The 24,201-nt window shown below is 44.2% G+C and overlaps 1 protein-coding gene across 1 annotated transcript in view; it reads right to left on the reverse strand.

Annotated features, from left to right (window-relative positions):
- Positions 1-6,577: 6,577 nt before the first annotated feature.
- ppargc1b (peroxisome proliferator-activated receptor gamma, coactivator 1 beta) overlaps positions 6,578-24,201 on the reverse strand; it is an 82,154-nt gene continuing 64,530 nt past the window's right edge. Inside the window, exons 4-12 of the mRNA XM_062393707.1 lie at positions 22,954-23,079; positions 19,086-20,109; positions 18,576-18,621; positions 17,407-17,471; positions 16,625-17,213; positions 14,772-14,829; positions 13,778-13,896; positions 13,188-13,315; positions 6,578-12,846 (exon numbers count right to left, since the gene is read on the reverse strand). Of these exons, the coding sequence (XP_062249691.1) occupies positions 12,755-12,846; positions 13,188-13,315; positions 13,778-13,896; positions 14,772-14,829; positions 16,625-17,213; positions 17,407-17,471; positions 18,576-18,621; positions 19,086-20,109; positions 22,954-23,079 (2,247 nt within the window). The 3' untranslated portion in view covers positions 6,578-12,754. The remainder of the gene's footprint in view (positions 12,847-13,187; positions 13,316-13,777; positions 13,897-14,771; positions 14,830-16,624; positions 17,214-17,406; positions 17,472-18,575; positions 18,622-19,085; positions 20,110-22,953; positions 23,080-24,201) is intronic.

The raw sequence follows: 24,201 nt of genomic DNA on the forward strand, positions 1-24,201 counted from the left end.
AAGCTACGACTCCAGCACGAGATAAAACACGAGCAGATAAAATCAATCAAACCTAAATGAAGGTTTCTCATTAAAACCAGAGGAACATTCCTCCTCCTTTCATCCTCCTGTTTTCACCGTTCTATGTAAACATGGGAGTCTTCTGCAGGATCCGCTGCATAAACAGCGACTTCCACAACAGCTGACGATGTATAAATAGCCGCACTTTGCATTTGAATGTGCTCGTGTGTGTGTGTGTGCGTGTGTGCGTGAGTTAACCCTCCCACCCAGAACGATACATAACTCAGTTACAAAACCCAGTGTGATGCCAGAGCACGATAATGAACAGCGATCACCACTGGAGCTGCAGCAGGAGCCCAACACCCCCCCCCCCCCCTCTCTGCCTCCCTCCCAACGCTGAAATAATAATAGCATGGATACATAATCTGAGTGTGACGTCACCGGGGGGGGTGTGTGTGAGACGTCGGCCCCTGTGACGTCAGCGCCCGTGATGTAAGTGCATGATGGGAGCTTAAAGGATTGCCGTATACGGTTGTGATGCTCAGCAGAGTGTGTGAAGCTCTGACGCAGACACAACCCGTGACTGCAGATAGAGAGAGGGGAGGGGGGGGGGGGGGGGCAGCTGCAGTACACCCAGGGAGCCTGCAGCAGGGAGGCAGCTCCAGCCTCATTCCAGCAGGGGATCGGGGGCAGTCGTGACTGCAGAGCTGCCAGCCTGCGAGAGAGAGAGAGAGAGAGAGAGAGGGAGCGAGAGAGAGAGAGAGAGAGAGAGAGAGAGAGAGAGAGAGGGAGCGAGGGAGGGAGAGAGAGATAGAGAGGGATGTGAGATATTTATAGGACGACTGAGCAAAAGGCTCGGCTGCAGTCTCCAAGCAGAGGAAGTCACTTGACTGGTTCGCTCAGGCTTTTCTTGTCCCAGCACATTCTCCTCAGCATCACCGGAGCGCTGTCGTACACGCGCCGAGCGTTCGACCGAGGTTCGAGTCCCACGACGGCTTCACGTCCACTCAGGTGCTGACGAGTGAGCACGTGTCAGACCTGCAGCTCACAGGCTGATCGACACCATCGTGGTGAACTTGACCTCCAGTTTGTCTCTTTAGGTTCCTCTCATTTCTCACTGTCAGACGTTCATACATCATAAATATAACATATGAAGACTTCAATATTAAAGAGTTTACATTGAATTAAATATTTGAAAATATGTGAAATATGTGCAAAATGGCAAATTGTTGAAGAAAGTGATAAAAACAGGAGTGTTAGAGAAACTAGAAAGACGAGCGAAACTCCTCTGAAGCTTTGATATTTCTACATGGCTGATAAAAAAGATTAATTATTAAAAGCTCCAGATCCACAATGTGATAAATAATTTCTCCATCAGGTCTTTTCTCACCTTTCTTTTTAAAACATGACAGAAAACCAGAGCAGATCATCTCAGTGGTGTTTGTCTCCGTCCAGATTCAAACGTCTCAGGAGGACGACGAACCGGCTGCGACCGGAAACATCACAAACTGCAACTCACTGAATTCAACTGCTCTGTAACAACAAATCCTCACGTTTAGAGGAAAACTAGGATGGAGAACACATTCCTGAATGATTTATAATTTGTTATCTAGTTTAACCACTTAACAGCATTTGGCATTTAGCATTTTTTTGGTCTTTTTTCCGAGGCAAACGTATATATAAATATATTGACTGCCCCCTAGTGGCTGGCTGTAGTACATGTCATAAACCCCACCTCCTCCAGATTGGCAGTTGGCAATAAAACAATACTAAATACTTCTCAAATATTATCTAAGATGCTTCCTTTTCTAATATCTCTTATCACACTGATGAAGATTGAAGTATATTTAATTTTTCGAGTAAATTCATTTTTAATTAGTTATTTGAAGATATAAAACAGGATGAAATTTAATGATTGACAGCTGAGTTTGACTCCTGATTGGTCGAGTTCAGGTATCGACACGAGTCCTGATTCATAGATGATGATGTTGATATCAGAGATATAATAAATTCCTTTCTGGATGGTGGGAGGAAGAGGAGACACATCGTCTTTATGTACAATCTAAAAATCCAACATTAGATTTAAAACAATATAATAAATACAAATAAGATCCAATGCCGAGTCAGAAAACTAATATATTCAAATTCTTAGTTTGAACAACAGATCTCAGTGGGTCATTAGATTGTGTGTGGGTCAGAATCCAGCGAATGAAACAATTATCAGCGCGTTGCACAACTTGACCTTTGACCTGTTGCGGCTCTCGGAGCTCAGTTGGATTTCCCGGATATTTAAACCATCATTTCTAAGATGAACTAATTACTGTGCAATTCAGAGCCGAGTTAATTGGTTTTGAAATGATGTCAAAGTTCATCCGTCCAAATAAAAAGAGAAAAAGTGTTTAGAATTATTATGTTTCTTTCTAAACACATTTCACCGTGTTTTGACCGGTGGAGTAAATGTTAATAATCAGTGTAGAATCAGCGACAGAGATTAATAATATGTTTCCGGGTTCTTATGTCTGTGAGACCTGCCGGAGACAATTACTTTCAATTTTTTCCAAATACCGACATCAAACGAACCTAAAAAATGATTTTCTTTCTCATAATACCAAACTACTAACACGTTTTTTAACCCTAACGTTCCCATAACTCATTTTAGAAACGGGCCGGACTCCTGCCTTCCTGGTTGTTGTGCAGTTTGGGGGGGGGGGTTTGACGATCGATCTTTTGGCTCTCGGACAATCGCCTGGATTTCTGGAACATCATCGATTTTGGCTGGCAGCTTGAGTGGTTCCCAACTTCGATATATCCCACATGGCCGCTGTCATAAGATCAATTATAAAACTGTACTGGGCCTTTTTTTTTATGTTATTGAAGTTGTATTTCACATTATGGCCACTAAAAGTCCGGAGTGAGACCGCTGTGATATCAAATTGAATTACGGAACAGACGGAACATCATGTCAGCATCTCAACCGGCCATCTGCGGCTCCGCTCTTTATTTCTTTCTGCCTGTTTTCCAGTCAGAGAAGCGTCTTGTCGGAATAAACTTTACTGGAACTGTCAGCGGACAAAACAAGCCGAGGGTTTTCCACGTGAACACACACACGTCAAGTGAGCTTCACAGAAACATCACAAGTTCAGAGCTGATTATAAGAGTCTGAAGTAATGAAGCATTTCCCCTGTTGGAGAAGTTTGAGGAGAAATAACCATTAGTGTCTGAGAGTGTGACGTCCTGAAACCTCACAGGGGTGACACAGTGTGTGTGTTGCTGTGTGTGTGTGTGTGTGTGTGTGTGTGTGTGTGTGTGTGTGTGTGTGTGTGTGTGTGTAATAACGCTGCAGTGCAGAGCTGTTTGCTGCAGTCACGACTGGCCGGCAGAAACGTCCACGCAGAGGCCAGTAGGACAGGAGACGTCAGCGTGACTTCTAATCGTCTCCTCTGCCTGTGGGCTGTGAAGTTAATCACCGAAGACAAAGAGGACGGCTAATTCTTCAGAAACGAACTGTATCCACCAAAGAAGAGTTTAATTGCATAAATAAATGTGGTCGTCATCCGGGTTGGGAGCTTATTAGGGACACGCAGATAAAAAAGCTCTGCAGCCGACACAGAGCTGTGTCGACCCTCGATGAAGGTCACAGTGATTCAGCTCCACAGTCGTTTCACAAGCTGCAGGATGGGACAGGTGTTCATTTCAGCTTCATACTGCAGGGTGACAGATTGTGTTAATGTGAGACCCACTGGTCCATTTACGTTACAAAATGCATATCAGGAAGAAAAGGTCACTGGGAGAGTTGATCCACCGAGGCTGACGACCCATCTCGTCAGGATAGAGAAAGTTAAAATCCTAGATCGGCCCATTTATCCAGAAAAAAAATATATTTTTGATCGTTGCTCACTAGTTCTTGAGTGATCCTGCAAAAGGACAATGAAACATGCGTCAATGAAAATACACCCTGATTGGGTGGAGATAATAAAGAGCCTTCTTTGTGACAGGTAATAATACAAGTTGGTTTGTAGACAGTGAGTCACATGACATGGAAGCTATTAAAAACATGTAGAGCACGAAACTTTAACCTTATGTTTGAATTCATTTGATCCAGGTTTTTATTTGAATTTGCACCTCAACTGGGAGAGAGTGGACTCATTATTTTGGTTTCTTATTGGTTTATGGATTATTGTGTCTACACACACACACACTTAGTTAAAATCCTAGAACGGACCAATTATCCTACGATCTTCATGTTTTAGCTACTTTCATCTAATTATTTTGGTTTCTTACTGGTTTCTGGATTATTGTGTTTTCTTATTGACCTAAGACTACACACGCATACTTTACATTACATGTCCAACAGCAAAGTAAGTACACAAACACAAAGTTTGTAACACCCCGGTGAAGAAAATGCAAACAGGAAGAGAAATTATCAAATTAATCAAATTGTGAAATACGTAACTTCAGTGCTCCTGCTCAGGCTGTTTCAGGGAGTTTCTTATTGATGAGTCATAATTTACGTTTGATAGTTTGAACAATATGCATGTTTCAGACGAGACGTATGAGAGTTTGAACAAAGCCGTGAGCAGAACGAGGAGCAGCACAACGTGGCCCACATTCAGTCTCTAACCCTGAAGCCTCGACATCGCTGATACATCGCTCCGTGCTTGATTAGAGAGCGAGAGGGGGAAGTTTCAGAAGTCTGGGAGTTCAGAACAGTTTGAAATGGATGAGTGAACTTGCTGCATCGTGGGGGTCAGAGAACGATTCAGCTGAACTTGGGATGTGTAAAAGCAGCAGAGTGCACCGGGCCACGGCTCAGAGGATTTCAGATTCCATTCATCCTCGTTGTCTCGGAGCTCTTGTGAAACGTAAACGCTCTCGTGCTCTTCTTCTTTTTGTGTGTGTGTGTTGCCGGTGTGTTGGTGACAGGAGACAAGAGAACATCAGGGCTGCTGGTGTAGTGACGTCCCATGCATGGACATCATCAGTGCAGTCAGTGACATGTGAATCACGGTCTAGCCGGGCGGAAAATTGCCAGCGGCCTGTTAATAGGGTTCTGTTTAACCAGGGGAAGACTGGAGAGAGGGAGCGCCCATTAGTGTGTGTGTGTGTGTGAGTGTGTGTGTGAGCACCGGCAGCAGAGCATATTGCTTTGTGAAGCTGAACCCTCTCCACAGCATTGATAAGTTGATCACAGCAGTCGTACAATATGCTCCGTCTTGTGTAAGCAGGCCGACACCCACTTTATACGAACCCATAAATAACAGCTCTCAAAGTGTGTCTTTGTGTGTGTGTGTGTGTGTGTGGGTGTTTGGATGAGGAACTGGTCCTTGAAACAGACTTTTATTCTGTTTATTTTTAGTGAGTGGGATGATTCAGTGCAGCAGCAAACACCAACAACATGAAGGACAAACAAACTGAAACCTTCACAATTAATTAATTTTAAAGCTGAATTCAGTTTTTAAAGTTATGTTGTAGATAAAAGGGCAAAGAGGTGTTCATAGAAACACAGCCTCATAAAATGTCTCCACATGTTTTAGGTTGAAAACTTAAGAAGAAAAACATGTAAGAAATTTCAGAATAAAACTGAAAAGTTAGATTTGATGTACTGAACAGATTTCTGTCTGAATATGAAGAACGTATGCAGAGAAGACTTTACAGATTTGTTTTTTGTGATATTCTAAATCTCACAGAAAGATAATAAACCAACTGCTTCTTCTAACAAATATCCTCTGATCATTTAAAGCCTGATATGACCTCGGTCGTCTTTGCTTCTTCACTTCACAGCCGCTGCAGCTCATTTTGACCCAAATTCAAATCATCCTGCAGAAAATACTCACTGGAAAACCAAGTCTGTATTAACACGCACCTCAAACTAGTCCCCACGAAATGTACAACCTAGTACAGAGTGAGTAACGCTTGCTAAAAACTAAAGTGCCCTGAGGTTTTTGTAAAGTAAATACACAAAACTTATTTACAAGTATTGTTGGTCTTTGACCTTTGAGCACAGGAATCTAATCAGTTCTTTGAGTGCACGTGACAACTGGTCTGAAGACAGACTTGAGAACTTGCGGTCCCAGTGACCCTGACCTTTACTTCACTCAATCTAATCTTAACATAGAATGTTAAAGAAACAGAACTAACCAACGTGACCTTGGCTTTTGACCTTTGGCTACAAAAATCAGGTAAGTTAATCGTGCATCCCAATGACTGATTGTTCCAAAAGTGAAAGGATTCCCTTTAGATGTTACAGAGATATCGCATCCCAAGGTAACAAATTTGCTTTATGAGGCCACAGATTTTAACCTTTGGCTACCAAAATGAAGTCAGTTAATTATTGTGTCCAAATGAGTCATTGTTCCAAATCTGAAAGTGTTCCCTCATCATGTAAAAGATTTATCGCGTTCACAAGACAAACCCTTTGCTTTGTGTGGCCACCGTGACATTTGGCTGCAAAATTAGACCAGATCATCCTTGAGTCCGAGTGAATGTTTGAACCAAATTTGAAGAAGTTCCCTTTCGGCTTTCTTGAGATATTGGACGTACATCATTTTCTTGTAATGTCAGAAATAACTCCAAGGTGCTGTTCATTAGGATTTTATTTTTTGGAGGCAAATCAATGAATATATGTACTTTTTACAGTATATGAGGAGCACATCTCTACAGTTTCATAATGTAAACAATCTCTGAAGAGAAATGTATTCAGTTTAAAAGGAAGCCAAAGTCTTCTGTTTTAAACTATTTACATGAATTAAAATATAATTTATAACATCAGATACTTCCGCTTCTATGAAACTAGATTTTAACAATTCAAAAATACTGAAATGCCTTTGTCTCCACATTCTCAAGACACATGAAATCACACAAAATGAAGAAAAGAAAAAAACAAAAACACCATTTAAAGATATCCAAACTAAGTGGCGTATAAATAAAAAAAGAAGAAACGCAAAATAAAACCAACATATGTAAAAATATAAAATCTCACTAGCAGTATTTACCTTTTTGTTTTTTACCAAAAACTAAGTTAAAAAAAATCATTTGTGAATTTGATAGTCATTAGATGTAAATAGACAATGAAATCAATAGTAATAACAAAAACAATGTATGCCCTTTTGTCAAAGTATTTTCTTCCACCCAAAAAAAAACACCCACTCACATTTAGCAGATTTTGACAGTCCCGACTATAAGTATCTATTTGACATCACTGTTGCCGTCAAGTTTTCACAGATTAACCTTTAATGAACTGTTGATGCTGAAACGTGACACAACCACTTGCAGATCACACACAAGGCCGAACTCGAGCCGGTATTGCAAGCGCTCCTGTCCTGGCTGGGGCCGGTTCGATGGCGTAGCTCGACAGATACATTGTTTTCCTGAACGCAAAGAAACGTTAAGTGACGTAAAAAACAAGGAAGTGGGGCCATGGGGCCGGACACATGACGTGTATAAAACTGAAGCTGACACGGCTGCGGAAAACATCCCGTATCCCACGAGCCGCCAAAAACTTTATCCTTGAAGTGTTCTCTACTTTTTTTTTGGTCAACTTGCCTGTCAAGTTTTGATGGTTTTTCTTGCCATTTTTCTCAAATGAATGTTGGAAAGAAAGGTATTGCATTCTGATGAGGGGAATTCCCTTCGGAAGGTTGTTTTTTTTATAAGGTTTTTATTTTTCTATTTGGATTCGTTGCCCGTCGCCCTGTGACCGAGACCCAGCGATATTATGTTGAAATGTGTCAACGTGTTCTCAAAACACTGAGGAGAATGGTCAACATCAAAGTTTTCTATAAGAAAGTATATAATCTTCTAGATATCTACACAAACACACAAATATATATATATTCATATATATGTATATATCTTTTTATAATATGGCTATTGAAAAAAGTTGTAATTACGTCAGTAATTATTTAATAATTAACCACATTGGATTGGAAAGGAGTTGAAACAGAAATAGTACAAGCTAGTGGTAGCTTAGTTTCCCCCCCGATTGATATTTAAGGCTCGCCATGATGAGAAATGGAGTCGTTTGGATGTTCACCTCTAACAACTCGTCACAGGCTCAGCGGCGGGCGGCCGCTGTAGAAATCCCAGAACGTGCTCATGGCTCAAGGTTTCCTCACGTACACGGACGTCTGACTTTTGGATTAGATGAAGACACTTTACGTTTCTCCTACGACGCAACAGGTTCAACGGAAACTAGCTTTGCAACATGAAACTGTCGTAACGTGAAAAGGTTCGTAAACAGTATTTTAATGTAACGTATTTTTGGTCTTCAATGAGAAACACAGTTAAACATCAATTTTTCCCTCTTGTTCAAACCTTTTAACTTTCTCTAAGATTGCGTTTCTGTCCCTGTTGGTTAGTTTGTTGTCATTTGGAAGAAGGATTACGTGAAATCTACTGATCACAAATCCATGTAACTTGGTGGAAGGGTTTTTCTTTTTTAAATTCTTCTACATTGCAATAATTGGGATCTTGAAAGGGCTTTGGTGGAAGTAAGCTCTCTACTGAGTACTATCGTAGTTTCAAAGTCAATTGTCTGGTTTCATCTGCTTCACCTTGCATCTGTTCTTCTTTAGTGTCCCTATCTGCGAACTGGACCATTATAGATTCTGTGATCTGTGTTTCTACCAAATGCTTCTTTTGTTTTGCGATGCGGTAAAAGTTCGGCAGTGAAATTGGGATTTCTACAGCGTCGACCTTGTCTGCATCAACCCATTTAAAAAACGGGGTCAAACCAGCGACAGCTTTCTTTTTTTCCTTCCCTCCCACATTCCTCCACCAGAGTTATTATACATGTATAATTATTAACTGTAATACAAGTGTCCAATGCAACTCAGATTCTAACAAACCTGTGCACCATCAAAGCATGGTAATAACATAGTTACAACAGCTTCCTTTCAATACGAAGAAAATATTGTGGCAATGTTTTACTACTGGGGACATTATTTGTGCGAGAGTAATATTACTGCGGCTTGTTTTGTATACGTGTTACGTGTTTACGAGACAACCGACGACATTCTTCCTGCGATTTGTTTTCATGATTTTCTAGTTTCACAGCAGTCAACATACAGCACAGTAACCTACTGAATCTGCAGCTAAACGGTTGCCTGTGTCGTGGCTCAACAGCCGACCACACACTGTACATTATTACCTCAGTGTTTCAGAAAGGCTGTCTTAAAGATAAGATTATTATGTATTGCATCTCAAATTGCTTCTTTTTTTTAAAAACAACAAAACAGAAAAAAAAAGAAAAAAATCAAAAAATATTCCGTCAGTTCATAACAGCAAAGAAACAGAACCTTCTAGTGTGATAGTCTAAAGGGATCCTGGTATTTTTTTGTCTTTCGTTTTACAACAGTGTCGGACTTTGGGTGAAGTCAATGCAAATTTATTTTTCCCTTCTTTTCTCCCTGCAACATAAACTCAGCGACCCGACCGCCTCCCGACTGATTAGCAATAAACTGTGACCCGCCACCTTTAAAACAAAAAAACACACAATATATTTCATGTTTACAATGAGGCAGAGTGCTATATACACATTATATATTCATAATATATTTTTTTTAACATGTAAACCAGCACATTCTCTCACTTTTTAGTAGTATACATACTAAGCACAAAATACTCATTCAGTTGTTTGCGATTAGTTTTGTTAGAATTAAATATTTCTTTTCCTCTTTTTTTGTTTTCTAGAACCTTGTTTCTTAATCAGTATGTATAGCACTAAATTGTTGTTTTTAGTTTTGGACATCGGTGAGCCTGGAGAGGGTCCATCCTTCTAGGCCACTTCACTTGCTGTTATATATATATCTATATATATATCTTTTAAAAACACTGAATAAGGCGCCTTTGTACTTAGTGTGCGTTCCTAATAAAGTCAAAGGAGAATCGAGTGATGTAAACATTCAATTTTTTGTGTGTGTTACCGAGGAGTTGATTAGATAGAGAAAGAACAAGGTAAGAGGACGGGGGGGAGGAGAGAACGGTTATTTGTTAAAAAGGAGGAGTTCACCAGGGTTTGGAGTCGACCTCGAAGCGAGGAGTTGAACCCACGGGGACAGAAAGCGACAGAGTTAGAGATAGAGACGGAGGAAGAGTCGGGGCTGAGTTTTATTGAAATCCTCAGCCGAGTAGAGAAGGAATGGGGGAAGTCGGGATGGATGGTGCACGACCAACCGCCGAGCGCCACCGTTCAACCCCTCCCGACCCTTCCTCACCAACCCGCAAGCGTCAGCAGTGTCCGACTCAACACACGAGACAAAGACAACACTCACAAAGACACACTATTGAGACTCCAAGAAACGGACACGCTTAAAACCGTTATGAGGCAAGCGAAGGATAGAGTAGAGTAGAAAGACAAGAGATTATTCCTCTTACAACGGACTTCAGTGGTAGAGGGAGTCGTAAAGTATATATAAAAATAACCCCAAACACAAACCCCCACACTACCTATAACCGCCCATCGTCGGAGAAAACCTCACACAGAGAACACACCGGACGTAAAACAGAGAGGGACAGACCTATAAAAAGAGGAGGAGGAGGAGGAGGAGGAGGAGCATCTAGAAATACGAAGACAGGGATGGATGGATGTGAGGTAGAGATGCTCAGCTGATACAGTACCTCCCGGACGAGACATCGCATTCTTGTCCGATTGCTCTTTTTGTTACTTTCTAGCCCGCACCTCACTAGTTCCCTGGCTGTGTTGCGGATGTGACGGTTCGCTGTCACCGGATTGGCCGGTTCGGAGGCTTCATCTCGCTTTTGGACGATGGCTGCTACTGGCTGCACGAGGACTGTGAAGTAGGCGCTGAACCCAGACTGCGCTTCCCACTGGAATCGGGTCGCATGCGGTCGACCGGACGAGCGAGCGCGGCTAACCCTTTTTGAAAAGCACCAAACAGCTCCACAATCTTTGGGCAAGCAGAAATGGGGAAAACGCGATGATTACATTCAGATTGTTAAATACATTCCATTTGGATTAAATGCAGCAAATTGGTCTGTAGTGTTTGAAATGTCATTACAAGAGCCAACGTCGCAGAGAAACGAGGGAATCCCGGACAATCCAAATAGAACATCTATTCACAGGTCCTGTAACGACTGATGGTTTCCTATGTGATGGAAAACCGGACTGGTTCTGGTCAAAGTGCGGTTGTGATGAATTCATATCGGGTGTGGTACAAAAGCGCAGATGGCTACCATCCCTGTTTCCCCCATTGTCGTTCCGCTTGCTGCAGTCCAATTGTAAACAGTAACTGTTGCATTGGCTGTGGCGTTGGGGGGGGGGGGGGGGGGGGTCATTAGGATGCATCAAGACCCGTCGAGAGTTGGGGAAGAAATTTACCCGGTGTCGGCCGCTGTAGCACAAAATATAGTTTTGTCACATTTTCTCTGGAGATTTTTTTTGTGTTTTCAAAGCAATCGAGTTTTCGAGTAACGGTGACAACAACGATTTAACGTCTAGGATGGATGTGTGACCGTTACTGGACCAAAACAAGAAAATGCCAACGGTTCAAGGAAATTACTGACGTAATCCATTAAATCAACCTGATTCTATCCCAACTGACTCCAAACCTAACCCTGAATTGTTAACTCGCCTAAAAACTACAATTTCTTGCAGTAGCCCGAAAATTGTCTCTAATAAGCTTCTTTTTTTTTTTTTTTTTTAAATAACTACACTTAATGATAGTTTACGATGTCAAATTTGCCTATTTTAACAAATCACACCGTGTGACACATTCAAAGTAAGAACTTTCCAAGCAACAGTTTTGTTTGAGTTGGCCGGAATCACTCACAAGGTAAATTCCCCCCCCCACAATCCCAGTCAGGGTCTTAATAACCGAAGCGCCCATCACACAGAGCCTGCAGCAGCCAGTAGTATAAGCCCGTATCTATTCAGATGTCAGAGTCAGAGGTTCGATTCCCAGGGGAAGTGGATGCCAGCGGAGACAGTTCCCCCCCGTACAGTGCATAGATCAAATCAAGGAAGCACTACAATTACAGAAAAGAAAAAAAGGTGATTTTTTTCTTCTTCATTTTAGATTTGTAAACTTTTTATCAGTCATCATTATGATTACGTTAAATGTTCTTTTGTTATATTCTTTGTCAATAACACACACACAATAGATCTTTAAAATTTATAACATCCACATTTTTTCGCTAAAACAAAGCAGGGTCAATTTTTTTTGTTAGACTTCACGGTGAACGCGGCGGATTCACCCCTCCCCTCCCCCCCGGTTGGAAAACGGGAGTTTTTTAACTTTCTTTTTTTTTACAAAACAAACTGAACAAAGAACACGCACACACGCGGAAACACACACACACACACACCACGACGACCAACGCAATGCAGGGTTAGCAAGGATTTGCTACAGAGGTCTCTCACACCCGCGCTTCCAAGGCAGGGCGATGATGTCACCAACACAGACAGGAAGCAGCTTTGTTGTTGTTGTTCAGCAGACAACTGTATCGTTTCTGTTTGTGGTTGTTGTACCAGTGCTGATAAAAGTCTTATTCCCTCCATTTGTCTCTTCGCCCGTCCGGACTCCCGGTGGCTTCCTCGTTTCTAAGCAGTATCCTCCGGTGAAAGAAACTTAAAAAAACAACAAGGTCCTTACTTTATTCCAATGGTAAAAATGTAAACATTTTGCGAGGTTGCCTTGCATGGAGGTACCCAGAGGCCTTTCTGAGGGCGGAGCAGTGAAGTCGCAGGGATGTTGCTGCGCTTCACTAAGGCTGGCCAGTCAAGGGCGCTGTGCTGTCAGCGGTGGAGCGACTTCTGGGCTTCCTTCAGCAGAGTGTCAAAGTCCAGTGCATCGTACTTGCTCTTGACGGGACCCGGACCGGCCTCATCTGCGAGAAAAGACAAGGTCATCGTCAAACACAAGAGAAAAAGTATCCGAATGTAGAAAACACTCCTCTCAGGACATTTCAGATGGACTCTGCTTTAACCCAATAAGGAGGCAAAGTAAATTTACAAATTGCTTCTGCTCAGAGTTTAAATACAAGTTAAACAAAAGCCTCCAGCTCTGTGTTTTGTGAGACCAATTTATGCTACTTCACGTTTTTCTAAAGTAAACCTTCATTTTCGTTAGTTAGTTTATATGTTTGAAGGTTTAGATTTCGTTTAGGGTTGGAATTAGGTTTCGGCTTTGAGTTGTGGTCTTTATTTGTGTGTGTGTGTGTATTATTACCAAGGTCTATGTAGCGTTTCCTCGACAGCCTCCTCAGGCCCGCAGGTCCGTTTTGGAAAAGTGTTTCCTGTTCTCTCCAGTGTCTTTGACCTCCTCCTTGGCGAATCTTTATCACCCCACAGCGCTCCCTGCAACCAGACAGAGACAGACACATGCTTTACTTCAATGATACTCAATAAAACATCAAATAAACATGCTGTACGTCAGAAGACATCAACAATTCTATAAAGTGTTTAAAAAGTCCAGGGCGCAAAACAAATCCCAGATTCAGATGTAGCAAGAGACTTTTTCCTAATTTCCAAAGTTTGTGATTTCTTTGATTGTCTTTCTGAAAACTTTAAAAAGTTTGGAGTCGTCTTTTAACAATATTCCACTTTCCAAACACTGCTATTCAGTCTACAATGAATTATCCCCAAAACAATACTTCCATTTGATGAACATTGATATATTTGAAACTGTCCGTGCAGCTTGGACACACACACACAAACACACACACACACTGTGACCCATGGTGCATGCCCCCCCCCCACCTAAAAACCTAAATTCCTCCCTCTGCTCCCATCACAGGATTAGATCTCAGGGTCACTCACTCGTTGCAGATGATGACCTTGCAGTCCTCCGGTTTGCCGAACACCTGGAAGCGTTTCCTCAGCATGTTCTGGGTCACGCTGCTCGGCAGGTTGTGGATGTAGAACACCTGGCAGTTGTCCTGGCAACAGGGAAACCATGGCAACAGTCAGGACAAAGGACATCACAGAAGACAGACGGACTCGAGAGACGAAGCAGAAAGTGTGAGAGCGTCCTGAAGCTCCACACCTGACACACTGCAGACAACCTCAACCTGAAGCCTCATCAGTTTGTGTACGTCAGAGGTCTTCAACGTTTTTCAGGCAAATGACCCCCAAACTGGTGGAGAGATGGAGCAGGGACCCCCTACTATATATATATTGTGTAATATTGTGTTTTATATTACACTGGGCCTAGTGACATGTATAGACAGCTACCCTGTTATTGTGCAATCAATACTAAGCGATTCAAATATAACACGGGTTCATATATTCATGTTTTTAATTTAAACATGTGCAAGGAACAGGGTGGCCATGCCACTGCCATTTATAAACATACATATTGCATACAACACTGAGCTATTAAAGTAATTCACAGATTCATGTTATTATTTTAAACATGCATGTAGAAGAGACAGTGAATCCTCAAGCCATCTGTGGATGGCACACTTACTTCCACATTAGTGAGATGTCGGACCCTGATGGGTGGCACACAACCTATCTAGCCTTGGCAGGCAGAAGGGTCAAATCAGCCTCACAATATGTCGGATGCATGTTAATGTGTATTTAAGACATTTAAACCAAAAAAAATTGGTTCAAAAATAATTAAAAAATGTAAAAAAAGGTCTAATCAACTAAAGATTTGCGACCCCACTGCAGTACCTCTGCGGACCTCCTATGGGGTCGCGGACCCCCTGTTGCAAACCTCTGATGTGATTTCAATTCCAAATGAATACGGATGTTTGTGGACAAAACGTTTCTTCAGTTCAAGTGGGAGGAGACCACAGCGTCAACTCACCTCGTCAGACTTGGCTTTGCTCCTCTGCTTGTCGTCGGGACAGATCTCGGAGTTCTCACTGGAGGAGGGCGAGAAAGAGAGGAGGAGGGAGAGAGGGAGTGAGATAAGCACGAACTCAAGGTGAAACTGAAATGTCAGAGGTGTGGAAACAGGTGAGCTGCTGCAGGAGAAGCGACTGCAGCTTCGCTCTGTCCTCGTTCCTTCGTTCACTCGCTTCATGTCGCTCGTTCTCATGAGCAGAAATGAAACGAGCTCTGACCTTTTGCTCTGAGAGACTCGTGAACTTTACGGTTCTAGAAGTCATGATTGTTGAATCTGTGACTCCTGGGTTCAGACCACATGACTTGCAGGAGTCTTACAGTTGTTGTGTGGGTCATATAACACGACTGACTGGTGACAGGGGGTCACCCACTACATGATCTCTCACCAGGACCTGGACTTGTGTGTCTGGTCCACGGTTGCAGATTCATCTGGATGTTCAGCCTGATAGAAGTCGACTCAGAGGAGGGGACGTGTCGGTTAAACCTCTCGAATCACGACTTCATAGAGTTCACACAACGTGACGTGAGTCTCGATTTGACTCCGTTCAGGTGCTGAGTTTAACAATTGTAATCAGAGGTAAAACTCCATATATCTATCTGGTCTCGTGTTCTGAGATTCGTTCACTTATCAGCTTCACACTTGTCATCTTTTGTTAAAGGCCAAAGGAAGTGCAGTGTTGAATGTTGAGTGATTTGTGATGACAAATTAACACACTCTGAATAAACCTGCCACCTTTTCCATCCACGTATTTGAGTCCAAGCTACAGACCCTCACAGTTAATGATTAATTAAGTCTAACTTTCTTCTTTGCCTAAGATTCTCTAGTAATATCGTGGGAAGCTGAGCAGTGGATTCAGATTGTATAGCAGTGGATTCAGATTGTGTAGCAGTGGATTCAGATTGTATAGCAGTGGATTCAGATTGTGGAGCAGTGGATTCAGATTGTGTAGCAGTGGATTCAGATTGTGGAGCAGTGGATTCAGATTGTATAGCAGTGGATTCAGATTGTGTAGCAGTGGATTCAGATTGTATAGCAGTGGATTCAGATTGTGGAGCAGTGGATTCAGATTGTGTAGCAGTGGATTCAGATTGTGGAGCAGTGGATTCAGATTGTATAGCAGTGGATTCAGATTGTGGAGCAGTGGATTCAGATTGTATAGCAGTGGATTCAGATTGTATAGCAGTGGATTCAGATTGTGTAGCAGTGGATTCAGATTGTATAGCAGTGGATTCAGATTGTGTAGCAGTGGATTCAGATTGTGGAGCAGTGGATTCAGATTGTGGAGCAGTGGATTCAGATTGTATAGCAGTGGATTCAGATTGTATAGCAGTGGATTCAGATTGTGTAGCAGTGGATTCAGATTGTGTAGCAGTGGATTCAGATTGTGGAGCAGTGGATTCAGATTGTGGAGCAGTGGATTGATATTGTGGAGCAGTGGATTCAGATTGTGGAGCGGTGGATTCAGATTGTGGAGCAGTGGATTCAGATTGTGGAGCGGTGGATTCAGATTGTGGAGCGGTGGATTCAGATTGTGGAGCGGTGGATTCAGATTGTGTAGCAGTGGATTCAGATTGTGGAGCAGTGGATTCAGATTGTGGAGCAGTGGATTCAGATTGTGTAGCAGTGGATTCAGATTGTATAGCAGTGGATTCAGATTGTGGAGCGGTGGATACAGATTGTGTAGCAGTGGATTCCGATTGTGGAGCAGCTGATTCAGATTGTGGAGCAGTTGCTTTGCCGTATGTTTCACAATATGCTGAGAACTTTTTTCACATTCCCCCCCTTCACACCTGTCCCCCCCCCCCCCTCACCTGGAGTCTGTCTTGCTGGCGGGGGAGTCCGGACACGCTGGGATGGGCGACGATGAGCGAGACGCCGACTTGGACTCGGGCGGCGGCGAGGACGATATCATCAAGGTCGCCCGCTGCTCCTTCGGCTCTGCGTCCTGTGACATCACCGGCCCCTCCCCCTTCTCCTTCCCACCCGCCACCTGATCGTCAGCTGCTCTGGGTGCATCCCCCCCGGCCTGTGCCTGCAGCATGGTGCCCAGCATGGCGGCGCTGCGCTTGCGGCTCTCCCCGAGGCTCAGCGCGCAGTAGTCGTGGTCACCGAAGTCGCGCTGGGTGTCGCTTTCGCCCGCTTGGCCCATGCGCCGCAGCTGGGCGTACAGCTCCTTCTGCTCCGGAAGCTTCCTCTGGTGGTGGGCGCGGCTCAGCCAGGACGAGCCCTTCGTGGCAACGTTTGCGTTCGATGCCGGATGAACAGAGTCACCGCCGCCGCCGCCGCCGCCGTCGTCGCTGCTGCCGCCGCCCGACCCCGCGCTGACCTTTCCTCCCTCTGCCGGCTTGAAGAGCTCGTCCTCCACTGGTTTGTGAGGCGGGGTGGTGGGAGGGGTGAGACCTGAGCACAAGCAACACACATTCACAGGATGTAAACAACAACCTTCCAGGAAATAGTCCCACACTAAAACCTATTGGACCAAAACATGATCTGCAGAATTACACAAAAGCTGTTTCCTTAACTACCAAGTTACTTCTTTAAGACACTTTGAGTCGACACCAGCGTGTGTACAAACGAGTTCATCTGTGTTTACCTGCCGTTCCACACAGATCCACACTGAGCGTCTGCTCAAAAGGCTTGGTGCTGAACTGGGACTCTCTGGCAGTGGAGAGGAGAGGAGGAGAATTAGACAAAAACATGAACCAATCAACATTAATCCAATAAGATCCCGTTTGTTCCTCCGTGAAATGAAAACTGTGCAGTTTTATTGAAGTCGGCTGAATTTGAATGTTTCTGTAAACTCTGGCGTTTCCCGGCGCTGCTGGTTCCTTATCACAGAAACCATATGTACGCCGCCGTCCTCTCCTCTGTTCTTCTTTCTATTTCTGTCTGTTTCTGTCTCTGCAGTCGCGATGGACGGCAGGAGGAGCTGCGGCCAGCGGATCCGCTTCAGGCGAGATTTCACTTTCCCTTAAAAACTAAATTTTTAATTCTTTTTTATTTGGTGAGCGCTCCGGAAGACAAATTCATTTAGAAGATGGACGGACGCCAGGAGTTAGTACGAGATCACAGTGGAGCTTTGTGACTGGCTGGCCCTTGAGAACTGAAGGGGGGGGGGGGGGGGGGGGTTCTGTCTGGTGCAGATACAAATCGGGGGAGGTCAGCCAGGGGTCGTGCTTCATTAGGGATCTCTGGATCAAAACATTGGATCGGATCCTGGTTTATCTTAAACTGCAAATATAATAACGAGTATAATAATCTTAGGAGACTTAATTTCAGAGAGACCTTCAACCTCCCGCCAACAGCTAATTCCCCTTCATACAGCGAAGTGAAGATCCATGAATTATGGACAACTTCCAGATTATGAAGCTTTTGATGATATAACTGACACAATGCCATAAATAACTTAATAGGATGAAATTAATTTGTGCTTAATTTGGAGCATTACATTAAAAGGTGATTAACTCTGTCATTTGCATATTCAGAGACATTAGATTAGTAAAACTGAACCAATCCTCTGCTCCCTAATGGAATCAGTGTCTCACTCCGTGTCCAGAGACAAGCACACGTTCACAATCCTTTGCTTTTGGATCATTTTGTCGTGATTGCACGTGCAGCTGTTGAAGCGTCAGCTCGGTGACCTCATGCGTTTCCTTTCAAAACAGCCTCGACTGCTCCTGCTTTGTTAACATGACACATTCTGCTCATGCAAAGTGCTTCAACCAAACTCTCTCTGCTACAGAACTTCACACAGATACTCACCCTGTGGATTTGGGATTCAGAGGCAGACAGAGACAGGCTCGCTTTTCTGCAAACCAGAATAAAAGTCCAGTTCACAACCATGGATGTAAATAATTCAAATTAAAATGTGTAGAAGACGTGTTTCTTTGCATCACAGGCGACATTCACACTACCACTGACTGTCTCAGCTCCCGTCCTGTGTGGCTCAGATCAGATCTTCACAATCAGAACTCACATTTCTGCTCTGATTCATACGGATTACGATTGAAATCTAAACGATGCTGAGACTCGAGATACGACATTTCAAATTCTCAAGGACACAAAGTAAATCCTGCATCTTGTTCACAAAGAGGACGACAAATGACCAATGGGCCGGGACTCAGATTCAGTAGACGGATCAATTTTCTGACACTGTGGCCTGATAATAAAAGAGATGGATTATAAATACAGTCACCCTAATACATTCGGCTTTAAGCGGCTTTTAAAAATTGACAATGAAAGCCAGGCCTTAATCTTCCCCGTCCAACTCACCGTTGTGGCAACAGGCATTGGTCTGTTCCATCGCACCAACGCCGGACGTGAGCGGTTCTGGCCGGGCCTCAGTCGTGGTTCCACCTCCTGCTTGGGTCGGAAGGAGTTTGAACCCTGCTCCTTCCTCCTCCCTGTCCTGCCTGTCCCTCCCCTCTCCCTCCCGCGCTCGTCCTGGCCGCAGCCTCTTGGCGAAGCGGCTGGGGAAAGAGGCCAGGCGCCGGGAGCGCCGCACCGAGAAGGAGCCGCTGTCCTCCTCCTCCGGTGTTTGAGGCGCCTCGCACGAGCGGTGTCTCCTCTCGGGGGACGAGTAGTCTTTACGTAGCTCTGATTTCGGGGCAGTGTAGATCTGGGACGGGGCAGGGTGTGATTTAGCCGGGGCAAAGGGAGCGGGTCGGATCGGGCAGTGGGAGTAGGGGGGGCTGTGCAGTCTGTAAGGCTTGCTCACATCGTAAGAGCTGCTCTGCTGCAGGAGCTCACGGAGAAGGGAGTTCGCCTTCATCTCCCTCTTCCTCGCAAAGGGGAGCCTCCTGGGGGCGCCGCTGCCCGTCCCAGCCAAACCCCCACTCGTCCCCGGAGCGGACACCAAGACAACTCTGCTGACAGAGTTTGTGGCGGCCGGGCGGGAGGCCTCGGGCCGGGCCCGGGACCTGGGCTGGTCCTTGCGCTCCCAGCCCTGCTGCTTGCGCGTGGGCAGGCAGTAGGTGTGCATGTAGGTGATCAGCTCCACCACCGAGCGCAGCTCCTTCTCTGAGCTGAACTGGGGCTTCAGGGGCTCGGCTGGGACGGAGGCCGCCACCACCGGGCCCTCCACCTCGCTGCTGGAAGACTCCTCCTCTTCCTCCTCCCCTTCCTCCTCTTCATCCTCCTCCGACTCACTGTCCTCGTCCTCCTCTTCGTCCTCCTCTGTGTCGGGGGCCGGCGCGTCCTCTGTGTCCTTGGCGGTGGTGAGGTGGCGGTGGAGCTCGGTGCAGAGGCGTCCCGCTGGACGCACGGCCCGGGGCTTCCGCTCCGGACGAAGGTCAGTCTGAGGGCGGAGCAAGAAAAACAAACATCACATTGTCTGTTTCACTGGAGTCTGCACAATCTGTCAAACATCAACTAACATGATTTATTATCTAATAAAGAGAAATGTTCCACTTTCTCCTGCTTTGGTAACGATCCGTCAATAATAAAGAACAACTCAACAGAACCAAATGAGAAGATGATTAAATAAAAGAAAGTCTCCTTCATCTTGTTCAACTTGTCTGTTCAGTTTAGATTAAACTGAAAGAACTTGATGATAACAAAAGTAAATGACGGAGTCCAGGAGAGAAATAACCAGAAAAAACCCAAACATCCTGTTTTCCAGCTCCTCTCTGTTTTTTGATTTCACGCTTAATGAATTTTAAAAGGATGCAGATTAATTTTCACAGATTTTCAGATTCTTTATGAATTCTGTGTCAACTGATTAACGTAGTGATCCCTGGAGGGAAGCTGATTTGCAGAGGAAACCTTTCAAAGCCCTTTATTATACAAAATATTATTTTCTTGTGAAGCTCACTGACATAAAGAGAGAAGAACAATGAGAACAACATGTAAATGAACTGCTCGTTACGCATCAGAGCCTCAGCAGTTATTTTAAAATGTTTTATTGAATTTATTAGAAGGATTCTTCACAGTTTTTTACAGTAAATATAATATTAATTTAGAATAAGATGTATTCAAAAGAAATGATAAACAATTAAAGATGACAAATGAACAAGGTTGAGATAGAATGTGAAACAGGTTCATGGCCAGAAGTCTGTTTTTCTGTTTGTTTATTAGTTTGTTTGTTCTTTTCCCTTATTAAAGGTTTTGAATCACCTTCAAAATATGATTAGTCTGTCTTCATTGTCTTTTATAAACATATTATCACTTATTATTTATAGATTTAAAGAGAAGCATGAAAATGTCACGTTTTCATATTTTCTCAATATTTTTTGGGGAAAAGACATATTTAAATAAACTGTGATAAATTGATGTCAATATTTTCCATCCCTGCAGCCTTCAGTCAATTCTGACATTTAATATTGATGCTTTTGTGTGAAACATTTTCATCCATTCTGCTCTATTATACTGTAGCTCAGCTGGAAATATCTAGATTCCTGCCCTGGATACAGGAACACCCACACACAGACACACACACACACACACACACACACACACACTGACACACACACACACACACACACACACACACACACACACACACACACACACACACACACAGTACATTTTACTCCCGACTCAGAGGAATGATTCAACGTGCAGCTGCGATGAAACGGCTGATTCTAAGTTTCTCAGACAGAGAGAGAGAGAGGCAGCGATTCACTGCTGCCCTCGTGACCTGTCAGTCAATACTCCACCATCTGCCACAGCAAAGCCACACTACACAGAAAGTAAAGCTGACACACACAGCGAGCGGCCGCGGGGTCACGACGGTGTGTGTCTGTGTGTGTGTGTGATGGATACAGGCCGGGCTTATCCCTGTGCTGCATCCTGTGGGTATATTCTCTCCTGGTCTCTTGAGCCCGAGCAGGAGGCTGCAGGGTGAAGGCTCACCTCGCTTTATGCTGCCACAAGATAAACGACTGGTATTGTAATCAATGGCCACTTGAAGCACAATGGTAGCGGTGATCCAATTACTGTTAAGTCATACAGCACGCGGCTTTGTGAACGTCCTCTCTTCGCCAACACAGCATCTGTCACGAGGAGACGCTGCGAGCACGAAGCTCCACGGAGTCTTTATTCTAAACTGAGAGATCTGTCATTTCAGGAAATACAATAAGAGCTGACTCTCGGCTGCAGCTCTCTGGACTGAGGGAGAATCCGACCTGTGAGGAGGTTTCGACTTTGAGGTCAAAACTGACTTTACTACTTACCTATTCTGAAAGCACATCATCTTTTAAACTTTTTATTTAACAACATTTTGCAGGGTTTTGGGGGGAAAGGTCTCTTACATTGTGATTAACCTTGACTTGATGCTCAAACTCCAGTGAAATGAATCTGATTCATGTGACACTGATGCTGTTTGCAGACATGAACTCTGCAAAATGGCAACTGGATATTGTCAGGAGTTTGTGTTTCACGTATTACAAAAGCAGATGCACATGGACTCACTTGAACCATGTTCAGACACAAGTGCAGGTCTGAAAGCAGCTTTAAAGACATCTTCTTCAAAAATAGAGCAGTTCCAGGCCTTACTTTATTTCACTCTCTGTTATATGAACAAAGGTTTTCGTTCGGTGTCAACATTGATGCATGAAAAGCAACTTACTCTGCATTTCCTGATCTGCCACCTCCAAGATTAGGTGCAGAACTTTAAACAACGCTACAACTTTCTAAAAGTGGGAAATAGATGGAGTTTGCAGTTTGAAGACACCGCGTTGTTTGCTGGAAGAAGTTTTACCGTCTATCTCAAACTAAAAGGTGTCACAGCTTTGAAACGTTCTCAACCTGCAGGTTTGTTTTGTCTCAAATGATTGGAGAACTTACTTGTTCCTTTCAAATCAAATGCCAACATCTGTTCTGAGTCAATCCTGAGAAAAAACAACTGCAGACTCGAAGCAGACCTTCTGCAGTGTGGGCGACTTCAGGCCTCGCGTGCAGCAGTGAATTACTTCTGTCTAAACTCGCCACCTCTGAGGGAAGGTGATTTGAAAAATCCAATTTCTTTATCTGTCCGGCCTCCAGAAGACACAGAGCACGAGGCGGTGGAAACCGGGATGTGTGGAACAGCAGGACACACGGTTTCACTTCTGCTTCACGGTTTGAGGACGACTTTTAAAATCTCTCTCTCGCTGTAATCCACCTTTTAATGGACTGGAACCGGCTGTAACCTGAGACTCACCTTGACCAGAGGTCTGACCGGCCGAGGCTGCAGGCTTCTGCTGCTGTAGCGGTGGCCATGGACTCCATCTTTGTGTGCGTCGGTGCCAGAGGGCACGTTGGGAGGAGTCCGCAGCAGCTTCATCAGCTGAGGAAGAGGAGGAAGGAGACGGAGAGGAAGGAGGAGGAGGAGAAGAGGAAGGAGATGGAGAAGAGGGAGAAGAAGAAGAAGGTGAAGAAGAAAAAGGTGAACGAGAAGAAGGAGGAGGGTGAGGATGAGAAGAGGAGGAGACGAAGAAGAAGAAGAAGAAAAAGGAAGAAGAAGGTGAAGAAGAAGGAAGAGAGGAGACAGAGAGAACATTAACATTAGAGGGACATTAATATGCATCAAATAACAATGCGACCTGTGTCATTATGTATCAAGTATTTGCAAAACTGTTACACTATATATTCTATATTGCATCTTTAATAATTGAGTACTTTCACTGCGTGTGTGTTTCTCTTTCCTCTGCTGGTGAACCGGGCAGATTTCCCTTGTGGGACTGGAACACATCTTATTTCATCTCATCTCACACATTTTGTCCAGAAAACCAAAAGAGAGAAAGTGAGAGAATCCCATGTAAACAGTGAGATGAAAGCTTCTTAACGTTCTTCTGTCGTTCCAGTTTCTGATCTATATTCTGTCGGCTGTTCACCTGCAGCAGATGGATGTTTGAACAAGGGAATAGCAAGCAGGAGAAGTCATCGGGTTACGATACTGTACATTCATCACGTCACTGCAGCTGACAGCGACACGGCACATCCATGTTTCCCATTACAGAGCTGGACTCAGCCGTGTTCTATCTCTGTGATAACACGTGTGACTCCTTCATCTTCTCTCTTCAATCAATCTATCTTCCATTTTAGTTTTCCCTCTCTTTCATGATCAACATCAGTCTTTGAAGCTTTTTCCATTTTCAGACATCATCCCTTATTCCCTTCCCATCATCCCAGTCCTCGCTCTTCCTCCTCTCCTCCATCATGACCTTTAACACCCATCTTCATCGGAAACCTCTGCCCTCTTCTTTCTCTCCGCCATCCCTCCTTCCCTCCAGCGTCCCTCCTTCTCTCCACCATCCCTCCTTCTCTCCCTCCGCTCTGATCAAACAGGAAGCCACAGCTAAGACGCGGAGACGAATCTGCGCCTCTTTCGCTGCCGCTCTTTCATCGCCTGTATTCATCCGTCCATTCATCCATTCATTCCAGCGCCTAGCTTCATGACAGGGCTATC

This window comes from Platichthys flesus, chromosome 8 (assembly GCF_949316205.1).
Source record: "Platichthys flesus chromosome 8, fPlaFle2.1, whole genome shotgun sequence".
NCBI classification, from domain to species: Eukaryota; Metazoa; Chordata; class Actinopteri; order Pleuronectiformes; family Pleuronectidae; genus Platichthys; species Platichthys flesus.